This window comes from Cuculus canorus, chromosome 4, assembly GCF_017976375.1.
Source record: "Cuculus canorus isolate bCucCan1 chromosome 4, bCucCan1.pri, whole genome shotgun sequence".
In the NCBI taxonomy this organism is placed as follows: Eukaryota; Metazoa; Chordata; class Aves; order Cuculiformes; family Cuculidae; genus Cuculus; species Cuculus canorus.
This window is the reverse complement of record NC_071404.1, coordinates 61,357,762-61,381,517: the sequence shown is the minus strand read 5'-3', so window position 1 is coordinate 61,381,517 and position 23,756 is coordinate 61,357,762. Positions and strand designations below refer to the sequence as shown.

Sequence of the window (23,756 nt, the reverse complement as noted above, 5' to 3'; positions counted from 1 at the left end):
GGTCATTAAACATTCATATCTAGTTGAAAAGATAATTATATTAAAATGTACAGAGTCAGGTGTTTAAACAGTATTCCAACTTCAAATAAACCACTTGCAAGCGAGAATGCAGAAGAAAAACACATCAAATCTGGAATCGGAAACTGACAAATTAAAAGAAGAGAAACACTAGGTATGGTTACTGGCTTAACAGCTTATGGTCATCACATTGGAAGAATTTACAGTTATACAGTCTCATAATTTTAAGCTGGCTTCCGTTAACATATTCAGGCTAGTATCATCAACAAGAACAGAACCACAACACAATGCACTTGTACTGTTTCTTTATTGCTTATTGAATGCGTCTAAAATATCATAGATACATGAAATACAACAACAAAACTCTCATGCTAGCTATATGAGAGGCTGCTGGTGTCAAAGGCAGCTTCAATATCCCAGTAAATTTTACTTCTAGGTATTTATCCAGGATTTCTCAAGAGATCGGCTGTTTATTTCTTTTAATGATTTTATACCAAACATGCACTGTTTCCATTTTTCCAGGTCTTCTACTAAAGTTATTTCCAACCGTAAAAGCATGGCAACTTCTTTTACGATTCTAACAGCTTTGAGATCTTCAAGACAGGGTAGAGAATTATTTTAACATTTAAAAAGATTTGAAAGTTTCCTTTTCTTCAGCAATTATTCTGAGTCACCTGATAATGTGAGAGCTGTACCTATAAGCACCCAGTAAGATGCATCTGCAACTGTTTACACTTCTGTAGCTCAAAACCTGAAGAAAAAGAAACAATCTAAACCAAGGAAGTGGATAAGCACGCTATCCGACTAGGCCAGCCCACTAATATTCTAGGATCAGATTATCAAAAACATATTTTTAGCCTACAAAAGAAAAGACAATAAAACTAAATTAAAAGCTCAAGAAGAAATTAGCATAGCGAAGATTTGCTAAGAAAAGACTGTCCCAGCATAGCCCAATACACACAACCAGTCAAATGCATACAAAAAAAATTAGGGAGTAAATCATATCATCAGCAAAGTCTGGGAGCAACAACTCTGAAAAATGCCAAGTACTGTTAGGAGGAATGCAGGGACAAAAGCTTGAGCGAGCCACTGCTGACATCTCACCCATAGCACAGATCTCTATACTTGATAGTCACAAAGAATATTATATATAATATGTCATAAATGGGATTTATAAGGAAGAGGATAAAGAATGCCACCATTGTTAGCAAAAAAAGTCCTGTTGTCTTAAGAACAGAAATGTTTTTAACCAAGATACTGATATGAAATTCACTGACTTCACCATAAATATCTTTAATTGATCATACCTAAAGTTTTAGAAGTGGTGCACGCAACACAACAGTATCTTCTTTCACCACAACTGCTGTTACAAATATACTTTAAGATTCAGCTATCCTGTGACCTGTAGTTGTTTTTTTCACATCAAAATTAATTCTCACATAAAAGGAATCACAGGATGCTACCACAGAAATTACATTACACACACAGAGAACAAAAGCAATTTTTATAATCAAAACTAAAAAAGATATAGGACATAACCAAAAATCCCCATGAGCCACAGAGAACCTTTCAGGTGAAATGAAAGCTAGCGAGAAAGAGGAAAAAAAGCCACAACTAAGTTTTTGATAAAAGCAGCATATCATACAAATTGTAAACAGTTGAATTATGTTATATGTGAGTGCATTGCTTGATAGCAAATCAGCATTTTAAAACACTCTGATATCAACTCTGGATCAGACAACCCTTTTTTACCACAAGAAGGAAATATTACGTTGCCCAAATGTACTATTGATTACAAAATAGATGATTAAGAAAGTTCTAGCCATTATGAGGTACTGAGTAGTATTACTGAAAAAAACCCAACCCCAAACCAGCAAACAAAAAACTCCAAGCATTCACCCAGAATCATTAGTATGCAGAAAACTAAACCACTTAAAGGTCAAATTACTTCCCCATGCATAGTTGACAGCTGTTACCTAGGTCTCACGCTAGTTAAACATCCATTAAGAAGGAGGCAAAGCATATAATTTAACTAACGATTAATCTACATTTCAAGCCACGTCTACATTTCAAATCTGCAATGCCATAACCATCAGCAACACTTTCAGCGTTTGTGACTTGCAGCAAACTGAAAAGTTAAGACTTCAGTGTCATTCTGAGGATAGACCAGGATCAGCAAGCTGATGATAAATCTGATTCTCTAGAACCACTTACTACTCTTTAAGGGTCTGATCCTCACTAGTGCTAAGTAAATTCCACAGCGCCCTAAAGATCAAAGGCATTACTACAAGTTGAATATTGCCCACTGATCTGACACTGCAATGTTCTGCAGAAGTAAAAGAACATTGATATGTATGTATTATTTTTCCAAGTTACTGTCACGTCTTGGGTAAGAGGGCAGAAATAGAGAAGTAATTTAGAATAGCCCTTTATGCTCTGAATACCAACATACGCATGCTGTTGACCAAAGAAAGTGAATCCACACACATTTGTACATTCTCCTTTTCTCTTAAAAAGGAGTGTTGAAGGTCACTTTATCATGGTATGGTTAAAGTCTTAAACATTGCCTGTTTAGCACACACCTTACTTAGAGCAACTTTACATGGAAGAACTGGAAATAACATTCATTGCAGCAGAACATTCCAGAGCAGTTTAGTTTCCCTTCTGTAACTGGAAGCAATGTTGTACTTTCAAGCAGAGTTTCATGAAAACTAAAAATATAACAGAAACCAAAAATAAGCACATTTCCCTTCACCCTTCCCTTAGTTTGCATGCCAGTTTCAGTCACTTCCGCAACATACAGTAGCACAAAACCTGAGAAACAAAACCGCACAGGTGCTCTTATGATCATTAAACATTCTGAAGATGTTCATTGCTATGAACAATCCAGATTTTGCAGGGTTTGCAGATTTCAGGGCCTTTACATGCAATAAAGCATTTCTAACCTTATGTTCTATGCAAATGTTGTGGTGAGACCAAAAGAAATAACCCCTAAAATAACTTCTAATTACTTTATTTTCTGCAATGATTAAGAGGCCAAAATTAAGTCATTGAGAATCTGAAGTTAAAATGAATATCTATGTAGTCAACTTAGCTTGATTGAAAATAAAATCCCAACAAACGTGAAGAGTACTTATCACTAGGCCCAGGAAACACAGGTTTCAGTCTCTTAAATATAGCTTGGTCTTGCTTTCCAAATTCCAGACACCTCTTGAAAATTGGGCTACAGAAGAATTCAGAACACAGCAGTATCAACACCCAGAACACTCTTAACAAGCATGAAAGCTGCCATTATAGACTTGATATCAAGTTCCCCACAGACTTAACAGGTGTTATTATAATAGGCCCCTTTAATATTAGGCTTGCTGCCAGCAATTTCACCAAGAGTGCCTTTTGGCACTTTATTTACTGTAGAATCAGAGAATGCTTTGGGTTGGAAGGGATCTTCACAGGTCATCTAGTTCAACTCCTCTTAAGAAGCAGGGACATCTTTGACTAGATCAGGTTGCTCAGAGCCCCATCCAACCTGATTGTGAATGTTTCCAGGGATAGGTTGACCAACGCCAACTCTCTCAGCCTGCCCTTGTAGGACAGGAGCAGCCCTCAGATTATTTTCAGGACTGTACTCTGGTCCTGCTCCAACAGCTCCATGTCCCTTGCGCTGATGGCTCTTAAACTGGATACATATTCCAGGTGAGGTCTTGGAGCCGAGCAGAGTGGCAGAATCACCTCCCTTGACCTGCTGGCCACACTTGTTTTGATGCACCCCAGGATACGGTTGGCCTTCTGGGCTGTGAGTGTACACTGTTGGCTCATGTGCAGCTTTTCATCCATGAGTACCCCAAAGTCCTTCTCTGCAGGACTGCTTTCAATCACTATCATCCCCTAGCCTGTACTGAAACTGAGAATTGCCCTGACCCAGGTGCTTGACCTTGCACTTGGCCTTGTTGAACCTCATGAAGTTCACAGAGGCTCACTTCTCCGTCTTGTCCAGGTCCCTCTGGATGGCATCCTGGCCTTCTGGTGCGTCAACTGCAGCATTCAGTATCTCCAAACTTGCTGAGGTTGCACTCAATCTTGCTATCTATGTCATCGATGAAAATGTCACCAGTCCCAGTACAGATCAAAGGTTCATAACAACAGAATCTTAATCTACCAGTTTTATTGAGACTTCACAAACTAGGGAGCACAATGATTATGTGGCGTATTACATGCATATTTCAGCAGTGTTGCCCAATCAGAATGTGCAGTACATGAAGTTCATTCTAACCAAAACAAATACACATGCAACACTGATTTCAGTGTGGTATTTAATTTCCAAAAATATGCTAATATTGCACAGAAAAAAATAATCCAAGCCTCTAAACTGCAATGCTTTCAGAGTACTCCTGTCAAGATTTGAACAGTAGTGAAAGCTGTTATGGCCACTGTTTCTTTTTAAACTTATCCTAGAAATCTAAGTTGGCTCTCTTAATTTTTGAGTCCAATGGAGCATTGAAGAAAGGCAAAAATAGCTCAAAAAGGTATGTTGTAGTGATTTGCCAGAAAACATGCTTCTAGCTGCAGATCTCAGCAGCTCTATCAGCCTTAAACATGACAACACTTAAGTATAGAATATATTTATTTGCAGATGGACTGAGCTGAAGATAAATAGCTCACCTGCAGACAAACCATAGCTTGGTTCAGATGTCAAAGAACACCATTACCCCTTCCCTCCCACTTATTTCTAGATAAAGCATCTCCTTATTCGTTTTCAGGAAAACTTATTTAAATAACCAGGATCATGCAATAGCTGGCTGGCTTTTATGGAATGAAATTCCACATTAAGATCTTGAGTCAAGAGATCAATTCAACTGGGGAAATGGGGATTTCAGTGAAATCTTCACCTCTGCTCCAGAACCATGATGACTTCATATGCAGACTTCTCAAACTCAGAAGTCTCATTTATCATAACATAAAACAGTGAAGAGCATCTGAAACACAAACTGGTAAGTCTCATTAGAGGTACATAAGAAAACCACCAGTTAAGCTTCTGGACAAACACCTCAAAAAGAAAAAAAAAAAAAAAAAAAGAAAAAAATCATACAGTCAGGACCAGCCAAAGAGAAGCATTTCAGTGACTAGGATAACATGACCTCTTACAACCTGCAAATGACACAGAGATATTCACTGTATCTTACTCTATCCCTGTAGATTCTTCATTCCAACAGAATATCAAGGTCCACCTGGAAGGAACAGTTCCTTTGCATGAACCTTTCAAGCTGCTCAATGTATCTGTTTGTCCTTACAGGGCAACCATCCCAATCTGACTTCCAAAACAAACATGCTCTACCACCAGTGGGCAAGTCACCATTACATTGACTGAGCTGAAAAGGATCCAGAAGGCCCACCTCATTCTCAGAATTAGTAAAGGAAGAAACAATTATAAGCAAAGCCTTAACTATGTTACTATATGGAAAACTTTTTTTTTTTTTAATGTTGGAGGATCACCTTGCATATAGTTTCCCTCTTCACTACATCAAAGACAACTTTGTATACACAAAAGCTTTTGCCAATGGTCTATAATTTAGCAGATTAGAGACTGTAACAGTGTTACATATAATGGGACACTGAAGCCTTGGCAAGATCTGCTGCGACTCAGTTGACCCAGTCAGTCCCTACCCTGTGTTAAAACAATGAGCTGGATGCATCTACGTCTGAGGGTGTCTCAGCACCTCAGTAAATTCCCCCAGAATCCAGCTCAGATTGTGAACCCAAAGAGCTCTGTGTAAAACTCTACTGTCAATCAAAACCAACTGAGCGGCAGCAATATAAGTTAAATGACTATGGCACAAGTTTGTGAAAAATTGTATAGCACCTGCACTGCCAAGGATAGTTTAGGTTCTTACTATTTGAACAACTAAGAAATAACTCTCTTCCAAAGCATAAGTTTATTTTGCAGTCATAAAAACATACTAGAAGCAGAAGCAATTGTAAAAACTCACAATGACAAGGACATAAAGAATTTTTGTTAAGAATCTAGGACAAACAACTTGCCAAAGCTTTTTATTTAACCTACATCTTTTTTGCTGACATAACACCAAAACTCATGTTGTTGTTCAATAGAGAAAACAAGCTCTTATTTTTCCCAGCCATTCCAGTAGCAACGGTAAAAAATTCACAAGTCGGCTCCCCTCCATTTTTTCGACAGAGCATCTTTTAAGTTTACTGAGCTTGAGATTGCCTTAAAAAATACACCAGGAAACAAAAAAAAAAAAAAAAGATTAATCCCAAAAAAAGCTACAATTAACAAAGTTAAGTGGAACAATTAATCATCTAATACTGCAAACTGACCATGTTTGCACACATAAATGTAGAGTGAAAGAAAATTGTTTCAGCACAGTAACAAAATATGCATGTGGAACACAAAATAATTTCCATTTTGTGCAGAAGACAAGACACTGAGGCAGTTCACGCACTTCCCAGAGGATCATGGTTCTAGATTTATCAAATACAATACAAATGGCAACCCATAGCAAGTAAAAAAAACCCCCACCTTACTCCTTATCAAATGCTGAATACGTAAATAGGTCTCTTTTAATCAGTTACAAGGAATACTAAGAAGATATCAGGTGTTCTTCACCAAATTTAACTACCTATAGTCACAAAATTCAAAATAATAGTTCCCAAGGCAACCATAATTCACTCAACCAATACACACCATCCCCTTCCCATTACTCTACATTCTGTTAAATGAACTCTCCCTACATGATGTACCACACATACAACTGTGGGCAGCATATTAGAGGAAGGGGCAAGGTACACAAATTAGCAACTCCTTTATGTTTAAAGTAACAGTTATAAAGTGATATGGACATGACAGTTTTATATTACACATAAGGTTTTTGCTGGGAAGAAAAGATTAGCTCATGTCACTACTGCTATGTTTATAAAGTGCTACCTGTTTTCTTTTTAAGAATGACTGAGGCAAACAAACCACTTGCCTACATGCCAGTTATGAGGAGATCCTCAATCTTTCTTCCCTTGGCAAGGTCTGAGTAATTTACGCTTCCATTTTAATAGGAAAACCAACAGCGAAAAAGTTTTATATGTCAACAAACCGGTAATTACATGCTAAGAAAAGAAGAACATGCTACTGTTCTTTAGGATTTACTGTGAAAAACATCCTAGCAGCATCTTTATTGATCTGGAGTTAATCGGCTGTGACAGGTCCGGCCTCAACAGCAGACAGTTCTGGGTACACAATCTGAACAATCAACCTTGCATAACAAACTTCTGAAACTTAACCATGTTACAACAAGGATGAAAGTACCTTTTTCACCCATTAGAGAAGCCAGGCTGTATTTTCTAACATGACCTCCAAGCCAGGGTGCTTGGCCTACAGAGCAACACAGCTATACATCCCTCTGTAGGTTGATGGAAGCCTGTACAAGGCATGTAACCAACAGTTAACCACTTGCTAATGCATATATGAACTGGATGTCTTGAGGAATTAAAAAAAATTAAAAATACACAGGAGCAATGCATTTTACAAAGGGATTCCCAGAAGTAGTATTCTCAGCTTATAATCCATTATCCTTTTTATCTTCAACAAGCCAAAAAGCTATTGTGAATAAGTGAAGCACGCACACAAGACATTGCCTGTTATTGCCAGCTTTATGTAAACATTGCAAAGAGTATCCAAAATTATTTTTCCATATTCGGTATTATCTACAATAACTGAAATATATTTCACACAATTCTTCAGAAGAATAAATCTGTTGAAAAACATCTGTTCTTCCTTCACTTGAAAACCGCAGCCTGAGAGCTTTGAAGTTCACACTACGCTTCAGTGGAGGTAAACGTGGTGTCAATGGCGCAGTGCTTTCCAGAACTCAAAACCTCCATACCAAACATTACGTAATTACTACACGAATGTGCTTCAAAATCAAGGCCACAAATAATTAATAACACATTCTGACTGCTAATGAGCCTTGTGAGGGGCAAAAGCGATGAAGAGAGAAGACGGGGCTACCCCAAAAGACGGTCCAGCTAAACCCACTTCGAAGTCAGCGGCTGCCCCGGTCGCGCACAGAACACTGCGGGAACGGCAAGCCCTCGTACTTGGCTGACTTCGGGAAAGAGTCCCGCAGGGCGGAGCCCGAGGGCGCAGCCCCGTAGACAGAGCCCAGCTCTAAACGGCACGTCCTGGGGCGGCCCCCGCTGGCGGGTCTAGCAAGGAGAGCACCTCTGGCCCCTCTCCCCGGGCCCCGCCGCTCCCGCCCGGCGCAGCGCAGCGCCCCGCGAGAACGGCACAGCGGGCGGCGGCCCCGCGCGGCCGCTCCCTCCCGTCCCAGCCCGGCCTCACCTCCCCGGCGGGCGGCGGCCGGGGACCAGTGGCCTCTGTCAGCGGGGGCCGCCGTATTTCGAAAGATCCGCCATTTTCACCTCGTCACCGCCGGCCCCCGCTCCGCCCCCTCCCCGCCCGGCCGCCAAATCCCCGCGGCTTCCGGACCGGCGGGTCCCGTGCGGCAACCGCGGCCCGAGCAGGGGGCCTCGGGCCCGCCCCGACCCCCGCGCTGCTCTGCGGTGCCCGGGTGCGGCTGGCCCGGCGAGCGGCAACCTGGAGCCCACAGGCATCCCCCGCGGTAGTGGGCACGGCAGTCGCCGCCAGCCCGGGTGGGTCGGCGGGGCCGACCAGGAGCCTTCCAGGCGAGGGGGCGACTGTCGGCGCCCCGCTGCTCCTCCCCGCCGGCGGGGCCGTGCCCGCACCCCTTCCCTCGCCCTCCTGCCGCCGCTTTCCCGCCCTTGCGCTCACCAGGCGGGCGGGCGCTCTTCGTCGTCCTCCTCCGCCGTTACTGACGCCCGTCGCTGCCGCGCGCCCTGCGGCGCCGCCGCCGGCCCTGTCCCCTGCTCCGCCGCGCCCGACGCCGACGACGCCCGCGACGAAGCCGCCGTGTTTGTTCAAAATCACGCGCCCCGCGCCATTCCCCCGCCGCATCCCATAATACTGCGCCGCGCCGCCCTGGCAACCGCCGGCGCAGCGCCCCACGGTCGGCGCCCCGCCCCACGCTTCCGGGCCCGCCCCGCCCGAGCCGGGGAACTCGCTTCCGGGATCGCGCGCGCCGCTCTAGGAGGGGAGGAGCCGGCCCTGCCCCGCTCCGCTGCGAGGCCGCGGGTACGCGCGCTAGTCTACGCGCGGGTGCGTTTCTATGCGTGGGGCCTAGAGCGAGGGCGGCGGGGCTCTGACCACGCGGGCGCTCCTCTAGCCTGCGGGTGGCGCAGTTCGGTGGTAGGAGGCGGCCTGCGGCGCGCGACGGGGGCGAAGATGGCGGCCGCAGTGAGGCAGGACCTGGCGCAGCTTATGAACTCCAGCGGCTCTCACAAGGATCTGGCGGGCAAGTGAGTGCCGATGCTGGTCTCCCCGTACCGTGGCGAGGCGGGTGAGCGGCCATCGGAGGGGGGCGGGGGCGCCACCGGGCTCTAGGCTGGCGGGGCGGCTTTCGCTCGGCGGCTGCACTTCTTTATATACAAAGAAAAACGAAAGAAAGATTTCACTTTGTGGTTCTGTGTTTTTTAATTTATTCTTCGTCTCGTGACGGCTCGCTCTGTGCCGGTGGTGCCCTCAGCCCTTCGCTGGAGCCTCTGAGCTGCCGCGAGTCCGGCCGCCCGCCCGCAGTTACAGGCCACGGCGTGCAGGTCCCTCGGCTACTGTGGATGTGTTGGTGGTTCCATCATGATTATTGTTATAATCAGAATTGAGTGGGTAGTTTGGATGACAGACCTTGGAGTTTGAGCTCTTCACAATGTGGTGCATGATACAGATTTTTCTCTTCTCCGAGAGTTCAGTTAGATGTCAGTTCATGTCACAGCCTAGTTGCTTATTTTCTAGAGGAATGGCATCACTTTCGGGAGTTCTGTGGAGAATCTTGGGAATGTTCCTCTCAAAATGTGGCTTCAACGTGAATGTACTACTTCACTGGTATTGCACACACTGAGGTTTTGGTACAGGCAAAGTTTAATTAGCTTTATGAAGCATGAAAACTGGAGTTGCTATTTTTGTATGCATAAACACTTGAAAATGCATAGTCTGTGCCTGTGTTCATGTCAAGTGACCATAACATACTGTTTAGCTCCCACTCCCAAAATTCTCATTGAATATGGCATTTTAAACATTTGACTATTAATAATCTTATCCATGAGCAATACAATTTTCATTAATTTTTCTGTGTGCTATCCTATTTTTTTTCTTTTTTTCTCCCAACTTTCAAAATTGCACGTGTTGACAGATAACAAAATGATGAGCTGTGTTATCTGAGAATCCAGTCCTGGGATTTAAAAGCAGCCTGATTCCAGTTCTAGGTGAATGTTTCTGACATTTGAGCGCAAACACTTTAAAAAAATCAAAGGCAGAGAAAATATAAACAAAAGTAGGGCTCTGACATAGAAAAGAAGCAGAGAGACAGAACTTGTTAGTGATAAAATGTGCCCTGTGATTTTTTTTATTTTATTTTATTTTTTTTAATCTGGACAGATATCGTCAAATATTGGAAAAAGCCATTCAGTTGCTGGGTGTAGAACAACTTGAAGCTCTCAAAGCTTTTGTAGAAGCAAGTAAGTGCATCTGGTATAATTGATTGTGCATTGAATGTCAGAGGTCTGTAGGATGGCATATTTTTTAACTCTGTGTGAGGCTATATAAGTGCGTGATATTTTGGTCCTGTTGAAACTCAAGCACAATTAGGAGTGGAACCATCATCACCACATCACAGAAAGTAAAGGCGAATGGCCTTATAAGCTTCGTAAGTTATAGCTTTCCAGCCAGTCAGTGTGACAGCGTCAGAAGGTGAAAACATAGTGTCTTTTGAATACTAAAATTGATACGGGATGCCAAATTGTATAAAAAATAACAATTGCATTTTTTCCCTCTCTCAGGTTGTTTGAAAAACTGTCAAGAAGAAATGGCTAGAGGTTTTTCTGTTGTATTGGATGTTTAACGTGTTGAATATCTCTATAAATTGTGCCTGTTGTGATTTTTTTTAAGTTAAGAATAAACCTAGTAAAATTTAGCCGAAAGGTTTACTTCATCCAAGATATTTCAGCTGCTGGGAATGGTTATTTAGAATGAAACATCTCTATAAATTACAAATCAAAATGAGAAAGCCATTGTTATTTTTCAGGTATTAGAACTCTGGTGACCTCTAGTGTAAAGAAACTGTTTCTGAGCGAAAAAATAATGTTTTAAAAACAAAGAAAAAAAAAAACCTGTGCATTTGGATAACTATTTAGGAAATATTCTAATTTAATAGAAAACCCGATCATTTACAGTGAAGTCACTGACGAGCATCCTTCCTGTGTTTTTCTTCCATGTGTTTCTGAACCAGTGGTGAACGAGAATGTCAGTCTAGTGATCTCACGTCAGCTACTGACTGATTTCTGTACTCATCTTCCAAGTCTTCCTGACAGCACAGCCAAAGAGATTTACCACTTCACCTTGGAAAAGATACAGCCTAGAGTTATTTCATTTGAAGAGCAGGTGAGATGATAGGGTTTTGATTTGCAGGCTTGTCTTTGTATTTTTCCCCCCTATCTGCTGACTGTTTTTAAACCTTTAGAAGAGCTGTTCAAAACAGATTTTGCATTACAGTACTTGCGAAACCTGAGCTAAATGCAGAGAATATTTAGGATTGTGCAAAGAATACAGACTTTGTCTCTTCGTCAGAATGCTGGGTGTGTAATTCCTTTGCTACCAGAAAATGGCTTCTCACAATGAAACAATGCTTGAGCTACTGGAGATACTGTCAAGAGACAGACTGATGCTCACTGTGTTGCATTTTACCCAACTAGTGGAACTGGCAGATGATTTCTTCACCATGAGAGTGGTGAAACACTGGAACAGGTTGCCAAGGGAAGTTGTGGATGCCCCTTCCCTGGAGGTGTTCAAGACCAGGTTGGATGGGGCCTTGGGCAGCCTGATTTAGTGGGATATCCCTGCCCATGGCAGAGGCATTGGAACTAGATGATCTTTAAGGTCCCTTCCAACCCTAACCATTCTGTGATTCTATGTAAAGAGAGAAGCATCTTGGCAAATAACTTTTGTTTCAAAATAAATCTCTGCGTGTGTATTTTAGCCATATTTATTTTACCAGTAAAAAAAGTTTTCTTGAAATCCCAATACTAATTAACTACTGGAAGTGTTCAGTTCAGTTTTGGGGCTATTTTATATGAGTATTCACCATCATCTGAGAGTTCTTAGAGAAGATGCTTATAGAAAAGGCCTCTAGGATGTAGTATTTGAGAAGAAAAGCAAGGCAGCTTCTGTCATGATTTGTATTTGCTTTTTATCTTTTGGTTTCTTTGAGCAGCTATTACTGCAAGTCTTAACTGAAGTCGTTTGCCTATATGTTATAAAGATTATGCATAAATTAAATCTAAGACACCAGATGATTTTTTGACACGTTTCCACTTGCAAAACCCAGATTGTAAGCATTGATATTTTACCTGCTGACCACTGCTCTATAAAGTAGAAGTGTCTGCATTAGGACCTAATCATAGTTAACCTCATTCATATCTCACAGGCATGATATGAGGTATAACTGGAAGAAATGCTTTGTGAATCTTGGTACTCCAATTCTTGAAAGGCTTGTTTCATGTTTTTAAAGGCTTTATAAAACTTTACTACTTATTGCTCCCTGAAGATAAACTCTTTTTCTTTTGTCACAAGGGTAAATGGAAATGCTTTAAATCAGCACTTAGGTTTAAAAAGCTTAGTTTTAGAGCTTGATCCAGGAGTCCCACACAGGACTCTTCATGTGGGAAGAGCTGCGTGCATGCAGGTTGCTGTATCTGTGAAGCTAGGATATTGATTTTTGTTTCATAAACAAATATCAAAGTTAGAATAGTTAATACAGAATCATTCAAGTTCTATAGTATTTGCTTTTGGTTTTATTATTGTTTAGGTTGCTTCAATAAGGCAACATCTTGCATCAATCTATGAGAAAGAAGAAGACTGGAGAAATGCAGCACAAGTATTGGTGGGAATCCCTTTGGAAACAGGGCAAAAGTAAGTGTGATGTAAGACACAGTTCTGTGTTTTAAATATACTTTCTCCCTTTCTACTTAACTAGACCAGTGAGTGATAATTTGGGTTTTGCATATTATCCTAGTGTTTCAGTAATTCAGGCCAGAACTACTGCCAGATGACAAAGCCAGGTCGGATGAGGCTTTGAGCAACCTGATATAGTGGAAATTGTCCCTGCCTGTGGCAGGGAGGTTGGAATGAGGTGATCTTTGAGGTCCCTTCCAACCCAAACCATTCTATGATTCTGTGACAAAAGTATAGCTTGATGACTGTACATTACAGTAAACAGTAGTGGGTCAAAATAGTGAAGAAGCATTGCATTATTTATTAGTCTTGTTAATAACCAGTCTTTTTGATAGTACAAAATGCTTTTAAAGATTATTGAAAGGTGGCAGTTCTTCCATGTGTTTGCTTTTACAATTGAAAATGAAGACACAGTTCGAAACTGGATACTAACAAATAGAGTTGAGGTTTCTTGTGGGGTTATGTTTATGGTTTTGTGTTCCTTGGTTGGGTTGGTTTTATTTTTAATTTTTTTTAAATTTAGAACGCTTGCTGTTATTTTTCTCTGGCTGTCCTTCCTGTCCTTTTTCTCTGTATGCAGTAGAAGAAATTGCTGTAGGTTTTGCTTATTTAGCACCTATGTGTTCCACTGCAAGTTTGCTTCCTAACTCAAGTGGCTAATCACTTGTGGCAAACCTCCAGTCTGCTAAAACCAGATTATTAGAGTGTATATTTGTGTCTTGGTGGACAGCATTATTTCTAACAGTGTTTGTAAGAGCCAATTCTATGTTGGCATTCATGTCAAATTTCCTTACCTTGAACAGAGTGTGCTAGTATTTGCTGTTAAGGAATGGTAAAGCATGGTAAAGCAAACATTGCCAAGTGTTTTAAGAATCGTGATATATCTTCAGAACACTTAAGAACACGGATTGCTATGTAGCAACTCTGAGCACTTGCCTTTCTGTTTCTCTACAGACAGTACAACGTAGATTATAAACTGGAGACCTACCTGAAAATTGCCAGGCTGTATCTGGAGGATGATGACCCAGTTCAAGCAGAAGCTTATATTAATCGAGCTTCCCTGCTTCAGAATGAATCAACTAATGAACAGCTGCAAATCCATTATAAGGTTTTCTAACTTGCTTTATTGCTTTCTCTTTTTAAAGTGAGATGATCCACATTAAGACATTTTTATGCAATGCCACTGAAACTTTAATAATGAGAGAAGAGACAAAAGGAAAAGCTCCTCAATGGTTTTGGGAGCTCGAGTGCCAGATCTTGGCAATAATTAAACATTCCTTATGATTTTGAGATAAGTCTGTAAAGATTCCTTAAATGCTGATCGAATTGATTCAATACTAACTGAAATTCAGTACTGATTGAAAATAGAACTTAGACTTCAAAACATCTGAAATATTGTTGAGAATATTGCCTCCACCTTTGACATTAAATCTAAGGGGGGGGAAAAAATCACATCCTGTATTAGGGATGACGAAAGCTCACTCCCCCAACAGTAATTAACTAGTAGTTAATTAAGTAGTAGGTTCCATCTGTAAAAGTTAGCTGTGTATAGTTGGTACACTTAATTTTTCAAACCATTTTAGTAACAAGTGAGCAGTGGGAACTGTAGTGTGATAGTACCACTCAAGTGTGGTGATGTTTACAATTCTGCAACACGAAAGATGTGCCATGTGCTGTGACTCATGGTGTGGTGGTTTTGGTTTGTTGGTTTTCTATTTTCCTTTTTTTTTTATCCTCTCATACTACATTTTAAAACATGCACCTCGTTGGAAGTATAAATATTTTTGGTAAGCATTAGAAAAGCACAAAGGAAGGGGAGAAGAAATACCAGATGCTGTTACAGCGCTGAAAGGGAAAAGCAAACACTTGAAACGTATAAATTTCTACCTCAGTGCTGGCTGTAAATGTCAGTTATGAAGTGGAAGTGTACATAAGTACAATATGAGCTGTACAATATTTCATTTACACAGATTTCCCTAGTATGGGGTAGAGCGATATTTATGGGAGCTGTCACTTGATAACGTGGCCACTTGTACACACTGATATTATGCAGCCACACCTGTTAGTTTTCTTTTCCCAAGACACGCTTTCTTCCTAGGTTTGCTATGCTCGAGTTCTTGATTACAGAAGAAAGTTCATTGAGGCTGCCCAAAGATACAATGAGCTCTCCTATAAGAGCATAGTCCATGAAACTGAGCGACTAGAGGCATTGAAGCACGCTTTGCATTGTACTATTTTGGCATCAGCAGGTAAAGTACACATTACATTTTTGTATAAAAGACTCAACATCAGTATTTCATATCCCCTGAAGCAAGTCTGCTTACTCATTATCTGTGGGGAGGGAATCTTGTCACAGTGAAGAATCCAAAATTGTGAACAGTGTCAAAGTTACCTGCTGGCATACTGCTAACTCAGAGTTGGATCACTGCTGTGATCTGGATCACTTGCCAGTGACAAGGTAGCATGTTGGCTAAAGATGCAAAAGGTAGTTAGTGGCAAAAACTGCTTTGGAACTGAACACAAGTGAGTTCCTTCTTTGGTAGAGCTTTGTTGGTTAATTACATGTATTGACGAGGATGATAACTTTCTGTTGTTTACCTCTAAATACTTATTGCTTTGGAAATAATTTATGAGGATTCTTCTTGACCCTACTAGGACAACAGCGTTCTCGCATGCTTGCTACACTCTTTAAGGATGAGAGATGTCAGCAGCTTGCAGCCTATGGGATCTTGGAGAAAATGTATCTTGACAGAATCATCCGTGGAAATCAGCTGCAAGAGTTTGCAGCTATGCTAATGCCTCACCAGAAAGCAACTACAGCTGATGGTATGTATTTCTCTAAAGCCTCGTAATGCTAGGTGTTTATCCATAGTCAAAAATAGTGATGGAAAAGAATTTGGTATTGTTTACATGATTATTGAAAAATTATTTTCCATCCTGTTACCCTCATGAGGATATTTTAATAGTAAAGTCTCTTAGACATAGTTCATCTTTCTGATTATTAAGGTTTTGAAATACTCTTCTAGAAGATAACTTGTAAAAATCTTCTTTCTTTGTCTATGTACAGGCCTCTTCACTGACAACCTCTCAGTATTTCTAACCTTGCCACATACTTTGACTCTCTGTCCTTTTGAGCTTCTCCAGTTTTAAGGCACTATAGGATGCCTGGGAACACGTGACATGCATGTAGGCTGTAACTGGTCTGTGCAGATGATAAAGTTACTTGAACTGCTTCCTGACTTGACAGGAAGATGAGGGATGACTTGGACCTCACACTGTCTCCAGATTGTTTTCTGATCCCTTTTGCTGACATCTTATTAGCTCTGTTTTTCCTGGAACCTCTGAACAGTGAGAAATAATGTGAACCAATGACTTCACGGGAATCCTAAACACACTGGTCTCAATTTTCAAAATTAAAAGAATATTTAAATGGAAAAATATATAAGCATGAAATACCTGTTAATCAGGAACATCCTCCTGGTGAACAGTACTCATTGATTAAGGACAAAAAGCTGTGTAATGGCAGAGGTGAAAACTGGTTAAAGATACTTAGTGTTGATAAGCTGCAGTCGTTTCATGGGGTCAATTTGTTGTTTTTTCATAGCCTGCACTGTTTGTCTGTATTAGTTAAAGAATGCAGGTTAATTGGTATTTTATAATGTGCTTATCTTCAGCTAGAGTTTAATGGGCAAATTAGTTAAATCCAGAGGAGAGAAATTAGTTGAGGGTTTATCACTGTACATGCACAGTAAGAGAGAGGTTAATTGTACCCCTAACAGCTGTACAGAAAAAAAAGCAAGACTTTCTGTTTAGAAAGCTTGAAACTGATCACAGGAGATCAGACACCCTTGGTTTAAGTGTTGAGTCTTGTAGAAAAAAACAAGGGCTCCACTTGGTTATTCCAGAAATTAAATAAAAGGGTTTAAGCTACCTGTCTTGTAATCAACTACTTACCACGCATTTCTTTTTTGTCCATTTCTTCTACGTACTGATGCAAGGCAGATGCATTTGGACCTTCTGCACACGTGACCCTTGGGGAGAAAAAAGCTTTCCATCTGCTCTACTCTGTAAAGCAAGTATTTTGGTCTTACAGTAATGGATTTTTTTTTTTTTTTTCATTTAATTCCTAAGGTTCCAGTATCCTGGACAGAGCTGTTATTGAACACAACTTACTATCTGCAAGCAAACTTTACAACAACATTACTTTTGAAGAGCTTGGGGCATTACTAGAGATCCCTGCAGCTAAGGTATCCATTTTCTGTATCTTTTGTGAGAACAAGGAGCATCAGACACATGAGAATAGCTGTGGTAAATATTAGGAAAATTAGTTCAATATTAGGAAATAATTAAATATTCCATTTTATGAGGAAGGCTAAGTAGCACAACACAGGCATATGAGAAGGAAGGGTACACTATGTGGAATGAACAGTAGCGCAGTTAGATGCCACTGGTAGTACATCTAATCATTTCATGGTCAGTGTTGTCTGTAGGTTCACGCCCCCAATGTATTGAGGTGTTGAAAAACCCTCAAGGACTTTTTAAGTGTTAATAATTTTTAGCTTATTCCAGAATGGATGAAGTTTCTAACATCTTTCTCCCTTCATTATTTCAGGCAGAAAAGATAGCTTCTCAGATGATAACTGAGGGTCGCATGAATGGATTCATCGATCAGATTGATGGAATTGTGCATTTTGAGAGTAAGTTCGACCCCAGTACTTTTTTAGCACCTTTCAGAGTGAGCTTTTTGAGTTGCTGACTTACAAGATAAAAGAGATTAGGTTTCCTCGATAACTTGCCTGAAGTGAGCTTGCTGTGTCTTGCTGTGGTCAGCAGATGGTGGAGTTTGCCTAAATGGAAGACCACGCTTCAAGCAACATATCTACTATCTCCCTGTAGGAACAGGTTCACCAGGAAGTTCTCTGTTCAGTTCTACTTTGCAATGCGGGAATTAAGAGCATGTAACAGATAGCTAAAATTATTGTAGCTTTTGACTACAGAAATGAGCATGACGTAGCTGCAAGGAAGGCTTCCTCCGTGAGGTGGGTAAGGACTCAGGCAGAAGAAAAGGTTGCAGTTGAAACGGTTGGGGAATTGTAGAGACTTAATTTGTTTTGTATGGTGATTTTTTTTTTTTTTTTCAGCTCGTGAAGCTTTGCCAACTTGGGACAAGCAGATTCAGTCACTGTGTTTCCAGGTTAACAACCTGCTAGAGAAGATAAGTCAGACAGCCCCGGAATGGACAGCACAGGCAATGGAGGCCCAGATGGCTCAGTGACTGTGCAGCTGTTTTCTGAATGGAGATGATCTGCTGTGTTGGAAGAAGGGAACTGAGTGGGACTGTGAACCAGATGGTGATCCACCTTCATTTCCTCACCTTCTATTTTCCTTCTGGCTTAGAACACAATTAGGTGATACCATGTTTGGTGTGACAGTCACCTGCTTCTCTTGAGCATAGAATGATGCTGTTGCTGACTCTGCATAACATTCTGCTGTCCCAAAAGCTGTGGTTGTATGTAGAAACTAATGTCTGCAGCAAGTTTTGGGTTTAGTTTATTTAATTTTTTTTCCACCATGTTTCTGTAGCTTTGTAGCCCATTACTTCCTATGATGCTTGTCCTGCTGTGAAAATGTAAGTGCCATGTTTCTTTTAGTTGTAATTATTCTAATAAAGGCTGGAATGAGCCACTTGGTTTAAGTGTTGCAGGGACCTGACTTTTTTTTTCCTTAAGCATCATCTTGAAATAAGTTGTATGTTTGGAATTGTCAGTTTCAGCCCCTGAAAATAAGAACCATCATTTTCTTCTGTTTATAAAAAGCAAGTCTGAAATCTTAACTGAAGGAAGTACTGACCCTTTCCTGCATTGGTGCAGAAGGGCACACAGTTGCTGAGAGATCTGTTAAAGAACAGTGTTTGCAAGAGGGCTTGTTGCAAAGATACAATGAATGATGACAACATAGCATGTGCCATGTAAGGTAAGCCAAGCATGCTCTTTGTTTTTCTAAGTCAGCATGAATTGGCAATTTTCAGACGTGCACAGCAGCAAAGAATCAAAGCGTCCCTTTTGATGTTTTTCAGTCTGGAGTTGTGTACTCTTTACCCATTCTTACGATCTGTCAGGTATATGAATCTTGGTGTGCGATTTGCTAGAGAGCTTTTCACACAGAGCTGTTTTGATAATGGACAGCCAAGGCAGAGTTTTATCAACAGCTGTTCTTGTCTACAGGTTATGTTTTAGTTTGAGGTGATCTCACCAGCTTTGATGTGAATTAGCTTAGCTCCTTTCTCATTTCAGTCAAGTAATAATTCTGTTAATGAGTTTTCAGTCTCTGTTCTCCCTGGGCTTTACGTCTCAAAATCTGGAGGATGTTGATGCCTGAGTCAAAGGTTCTGGCTTAATCAAAAACTCTTAATACCTTGATTTTTGTTTTGCCTTTTTCTAAATTTCTTTTAACATGTTTATACATTTGTATTTGTAGCGCTGTTAGTTTTTTACAGAAGCCAGGAGCAGCTGTGGGAGCAGGAAGGAACTGCCCACCTCTTGACAATTTTACTATAAAAGAACAGAGGTGGAAGATATTCCGTCTGAGATTCTGCGTTTTCTGTTGTCCTTTAGTGTGGGCTCATGTAGTCCAATGTAAGGGTCTCTGTCTACTGGGGTTGGTGTCTGGTGCTCCAGACACTCACCTACAGTGTGCACAAAGGTCATCTAACTTGCATGACCCTCTAACACAGCAGATGTAAATCGTTTACTTGCTACAGAAGAGACGCTGGTATTTCAGTAGAGGGCGGTAAAAGCTAAGCTGCCAACGAGCATGTCCAGAGAGCACTGTACACATCTTTGCTTTTTCCAAGTCAATGGTGTCAGAGCTGGCTTTGACTATTCATTGGATTTTCTTCCAGTCTTCTTCCAGATGACCTTTTTTCCCTCTCAACTCTCCGAATTACTTTAAAGGCAACTATAGTGTTAAAACATTTATGTAGACAGTGCAATACCAATAGATACAAAATATCTAATTAATAGTTACTTGAGTAGTAATCCATTCTAATATCAGCAGAAAAAAAATACCGTTCCAAACTTTGTGATTAGGCTTTTGATCAGTTCATTGAAATGCAGGAACTTACTGCATAATTAAAATAGAAACTTCAAGTGATGCAGTAAATTAACTCCCTTAACTAGTCATACCGTTACAACTTGAGATTTGGAGTGTAACTGTGGTTAACAGCTGTTCTACAGAGGATCAGACATCCTGTCTCAGTTCTTTAAATTAGGTTTATTGTTTGCTTGGCTTATTCGGAAATTATCACTTACATTTTGACTTTGCTTATATTCTCTTTTTCCCTGGAATACTTCAGTGATCCATGAAACTTAGGTTACTTAGAGATTTGGGGTTAAATTAGATGCACAAGCTCTTGATCTGTTGAATCCTACAAGGAGATGAATTCATCGTTTTGCAATAACAGAAGAATGGCCCATATTGCAACACAATTACAGGTTGCCAAGATTTTATTCATTCCACTGTTCCTGTCTGGGAGGAAAAACAATATCAGAAACATCTAAGTATGAAAGCAACAGTTGTAGAAGAAGCCACTGTTTCCCAAACAAAAATAAACAACAAGGATTTGCCTAATACTGGACCTAGGAAAGATAGCAAGTATAAAATTTTCAGGCTGTTGTTAGTGAATATCTTCCAGAACTTTGTGGTTTGGTTTTTTTTTTGTTTTTTTTTTTTTTTTTTAAAAAAAAAAGCAAAACATTAGTTATATTGGCATTAACAGAATTTTAATAGATTAAGCTACTCTTTTTCAATTTCTGCTGTTGATGTTTAAAAATGTAACAAACATTTGAGTTTTCAGAGTCTTTTATGCTTTGTTAATTGCCATTCTGTTGGAAACTCCAGTCATTCAGTTGCATAACTTGGATCCAAGCAACTATGTATGTTTCAGTTCTTCAGCTGCCTACAGAAACAAAACAGAGTTGGATGGCAAGGCAAACATCCCTCAGGAAAGGAATTCACAAGGTTTCAGGATGTCAAGCTTGGCGTAACAGAACATCACTGTTCTTTCAAATAATTTTGCTATTATAATGTACTTGCTATCAAATCAGATTCTTTTAATATGGGGAAGAACATAGAGGGCATGCACACTTTCTTTGGTTGTTACAACTTGTCTAGATTCATAGAGGTACCTTGTTTCAACGCACCTTGCTGCTTCTACTTGCAAGAAATGCCAAATGAGTTTAGACTCAATTATAGTGTTATTCTTCACTATGCAAGTATTTTTGCATATCAGTTCAACAGCATTGGAAAAGAAAGAGCAAAGTGGTGACAGAAATGGTGTTCCTTTTCAAGGCTGAAGAGTATTTTGACCACATATTTTCAAGTGAAATTACTTGTAACTTGTTGAGGGTGTACTACCTAGGAGTTTTCTCTCCCTGTAAGACAAATAGGTGTAGTCACTGTTAGTCTGGAGCCTGTTGGTTTTCTTCTTGTCTTACAATTTTTTTTTTAATTGAAAAGTAAGTCACACTGACTTTTGTGCACAGTGCTTCTCTTGACAGCATGCCCTTTGCAGATGGAGGTGAGCTATGTATGCCTTTCATACACGTTCCATCTTAGGGCATTTGCTACTTCACTCTGCTAGTCAAGGAAGAAGACAGTTCTAAAAAGCCGTAACAGGGTGTGTTCACAGCTGCTTTGTTATCTTTTCTCCTTGTGGGCCAGGAGTGACTTCTGATAAGCAATAAATAGATCTGCTCAACCATTTCTTAAAAGGAGAAATCCAAGTGGCCAACTCTAGCCTCAAAACCAAGATGACCTTTGTTGATGAGCTAACACAATATGTGAAGAGGGCACTACTAACCTGTCAAAGCCCACACTGCTAGTTTGGGTATCCTTCCCACTTTGGCCAAGGCCTGCCCTAATGCTGGAGCCAAAACCAGCAGCTCTCCACTAGACGGAGAGCTAAGCACACATAATCAGTGTAGAGGCCTCAGCTCTTGTGGATGACTATCAGCACATTCCCAGTTTTATGTTGAGATTAAACTGCATTTATCCATAGCATGCACAGAAGAAGACATTCAGTCAGTCTCTGGGATTTTTAGATTTCTGAGCCTTTACTCAAAGCATGCTTCCTACATGCATGGCTTAGGTTGTACTTCAACTAATGGGTAACTTAGTACCAGAAAGTCTTCCCTCCACCTGAGTTAAAAATGACGAGAATAGGCTTTAACTCAGAATGAGTAAATGCTGCCAATGTGCTTTGTAGACGGATTCAAACCAATATGTGACATGCTTTTAAGTATCTTATGGGAGTAAATGTGGGATTCTTGAGGTCTTGGTAGTTTCACATTTTTTTTTCAATAAGAGCTTAGTATGCTAAATTGCATTTATCTAGTAAAAAGGACTTGTATGAAGAAATCTGAAAACAATGCAAGTCATCTATTAGGCAGACAACACTCATGCAAATGCCTCACCATTTCTTTTTAAAGCTTAGAGATTTTGCTTTATAAATGATAAATGACTTCTCTATGAAATAATGATTTTATTCTTTGCAGTAATTGCTACTTAAACGTTGTTATTAATTGCAAAAGATAATCCAAAAGCAAAATAAAAAAATCTACCAGACTAAGAACATTAGACTAAAAAATAGGCAGTCATCCTTGATTGAATCTTAGTGAATATGCAACATTCATTTTACTACAACATAAACTTGAAATTAGGACCAGAACACTTCTAGAAAATACTGGAAGTTGTTTCTTGCCTCCATCCCCCAATGTTAAAAAACAGCCTGGACAGCTAAAGTAGTAAGGCTTTGCTGTTTTGCAAACTTACTCAGGGTGCACTCAATTCCCTTGTCCAGATCATTGTAAAAGATGCTAAGCAGAGCTGGCCTCAGTACTGGACCTTGGAGAACACCCCTTGCGACTGTCTGCCAGCTGGATTTAACTCCATTCACCACAACCCTTTGTGCCCGGCCTTCCAGCCAGTGTTTTACCCAGTGAAGCGTATGCCCCTCCAAGCCATGAGCTGCCAGCTAGGAGAATGATGTGGGAGACAGTGTCAAAGTGTAAAGTCCAGGTAGACAATGTCGACAGCCTTCCCTTCAACCACTAGGTGGGTCATCTGGTTATAGAAGATCAGGTTAGTCAATCAGGACCTGCCCTTCCTGAACCCACGCTGACAAGGTCTGATTGTCTGGTGGCCTGCATGTGCTGTGTGATGGCACTCGATATGATCTGCTCCATAACCTTCCCTGACACCTGACAGTTCTGTAGTTCTCTGGATGTTCCTTTGGACCCTTCTTGTACAAGGGCATCACTTTTGCAACCCTCCAGTTAACTGGGTCCTCCCCAGTTAGTCAGGACTGTGGATAAATAATGGAAATCAAATCATGGAATCATAGAATAGTTTGGGTTGGAAGGAATCTTAAAGATCATCTAGTTTCAGCCCCCCTGCCATGGGCAGGGACATGTCCCACTAGATCAGGCTGCCCAAGGCCCCATCCAACCTGGCCTTGAACACTTCCAGGGATGGGGCATCCACAACTTCCCTGGGTAACCTGTTCCAATGCCTTACCACACTCATGGCGAAAAAATTCCTCCTTATATGTAGTCTAAATCTGCCCCTCTCCAGATTATACCCATTCCCCCCCCAT

At 40.7% G+C, this 23,756-nt stretch overlaps 2 protein-coding genes across 8 annotated transcripts in view; one reads left to right on the top strand and one right to left on the bottom strand.

The window, feature by feature from the left end:
• LIN54 (lin-54 DREAM MuvB core complex component) overlaps positions 1-9,018 on the bottom strand; it is a 36,105-nt gene extending 27,087 nt beyond the window's left edge. Inside the window, exon 1 of one of the 4 annotated variants that reach the window (XM_054066397.1) lies at positions 8,816-9,018. The gene's annotated coding sequence lies outside the window, so the exon portion shown is untranslated. Of the gene's footprint in view, positions 1-8,365; positions 8,474-8,815 lie in introns of those variants that run through there. The other 3 variants (XM_054066396.1, XM_054066393.1, XM_054066395.1) reach the window with 3 other exon arrangements.
• Positions 9,019-9,143: 125 nt separating this feature from the next.
• COPS4 (COP9 signalosome subunit 4) lies at positions 9,144-18,797 on the top strand. Of its 4 annotated transcripts, none has more exons than XM_054066398.1 (10): positions 9,144-9,399; positions 10,532-10,611; positions 11,382-11,533; positions 12,957-13,060; positions 14,057-14,210; positions 15,201-15,351; positions 15,758-15,928; positions 17,234-17,349; positions 17,715-17,799; positions 18,244-18,797. In XM_054066398.1, the coding sequence occupies exons 1-10, from the start codon at positions 9,326-9,328 to the stop codon at positions 18,375-18,377; spliced, it is 1,221 nt and encodes a 406-aa protein (XP_053922373.1). In that variant the 5' UTR covers positions 9,144-9,325; the 3' UTR covers positions 18,378-18,797. The 4 variants fall into 4 exon arrangements, with proteins under 4 accessions (XP_053922373.1, XP_053922376.1, XP_053922375.1 ...); XM_054066400.1 differs by having other exon boundaries at positions 9,153-9,175; XM_054066399.1 differs by having other exon boundaries at positions 9,306-9,440.
• The last annotated feature ends 4,959 nt before the right edge of the window (positions 18,798-23,756 follow it).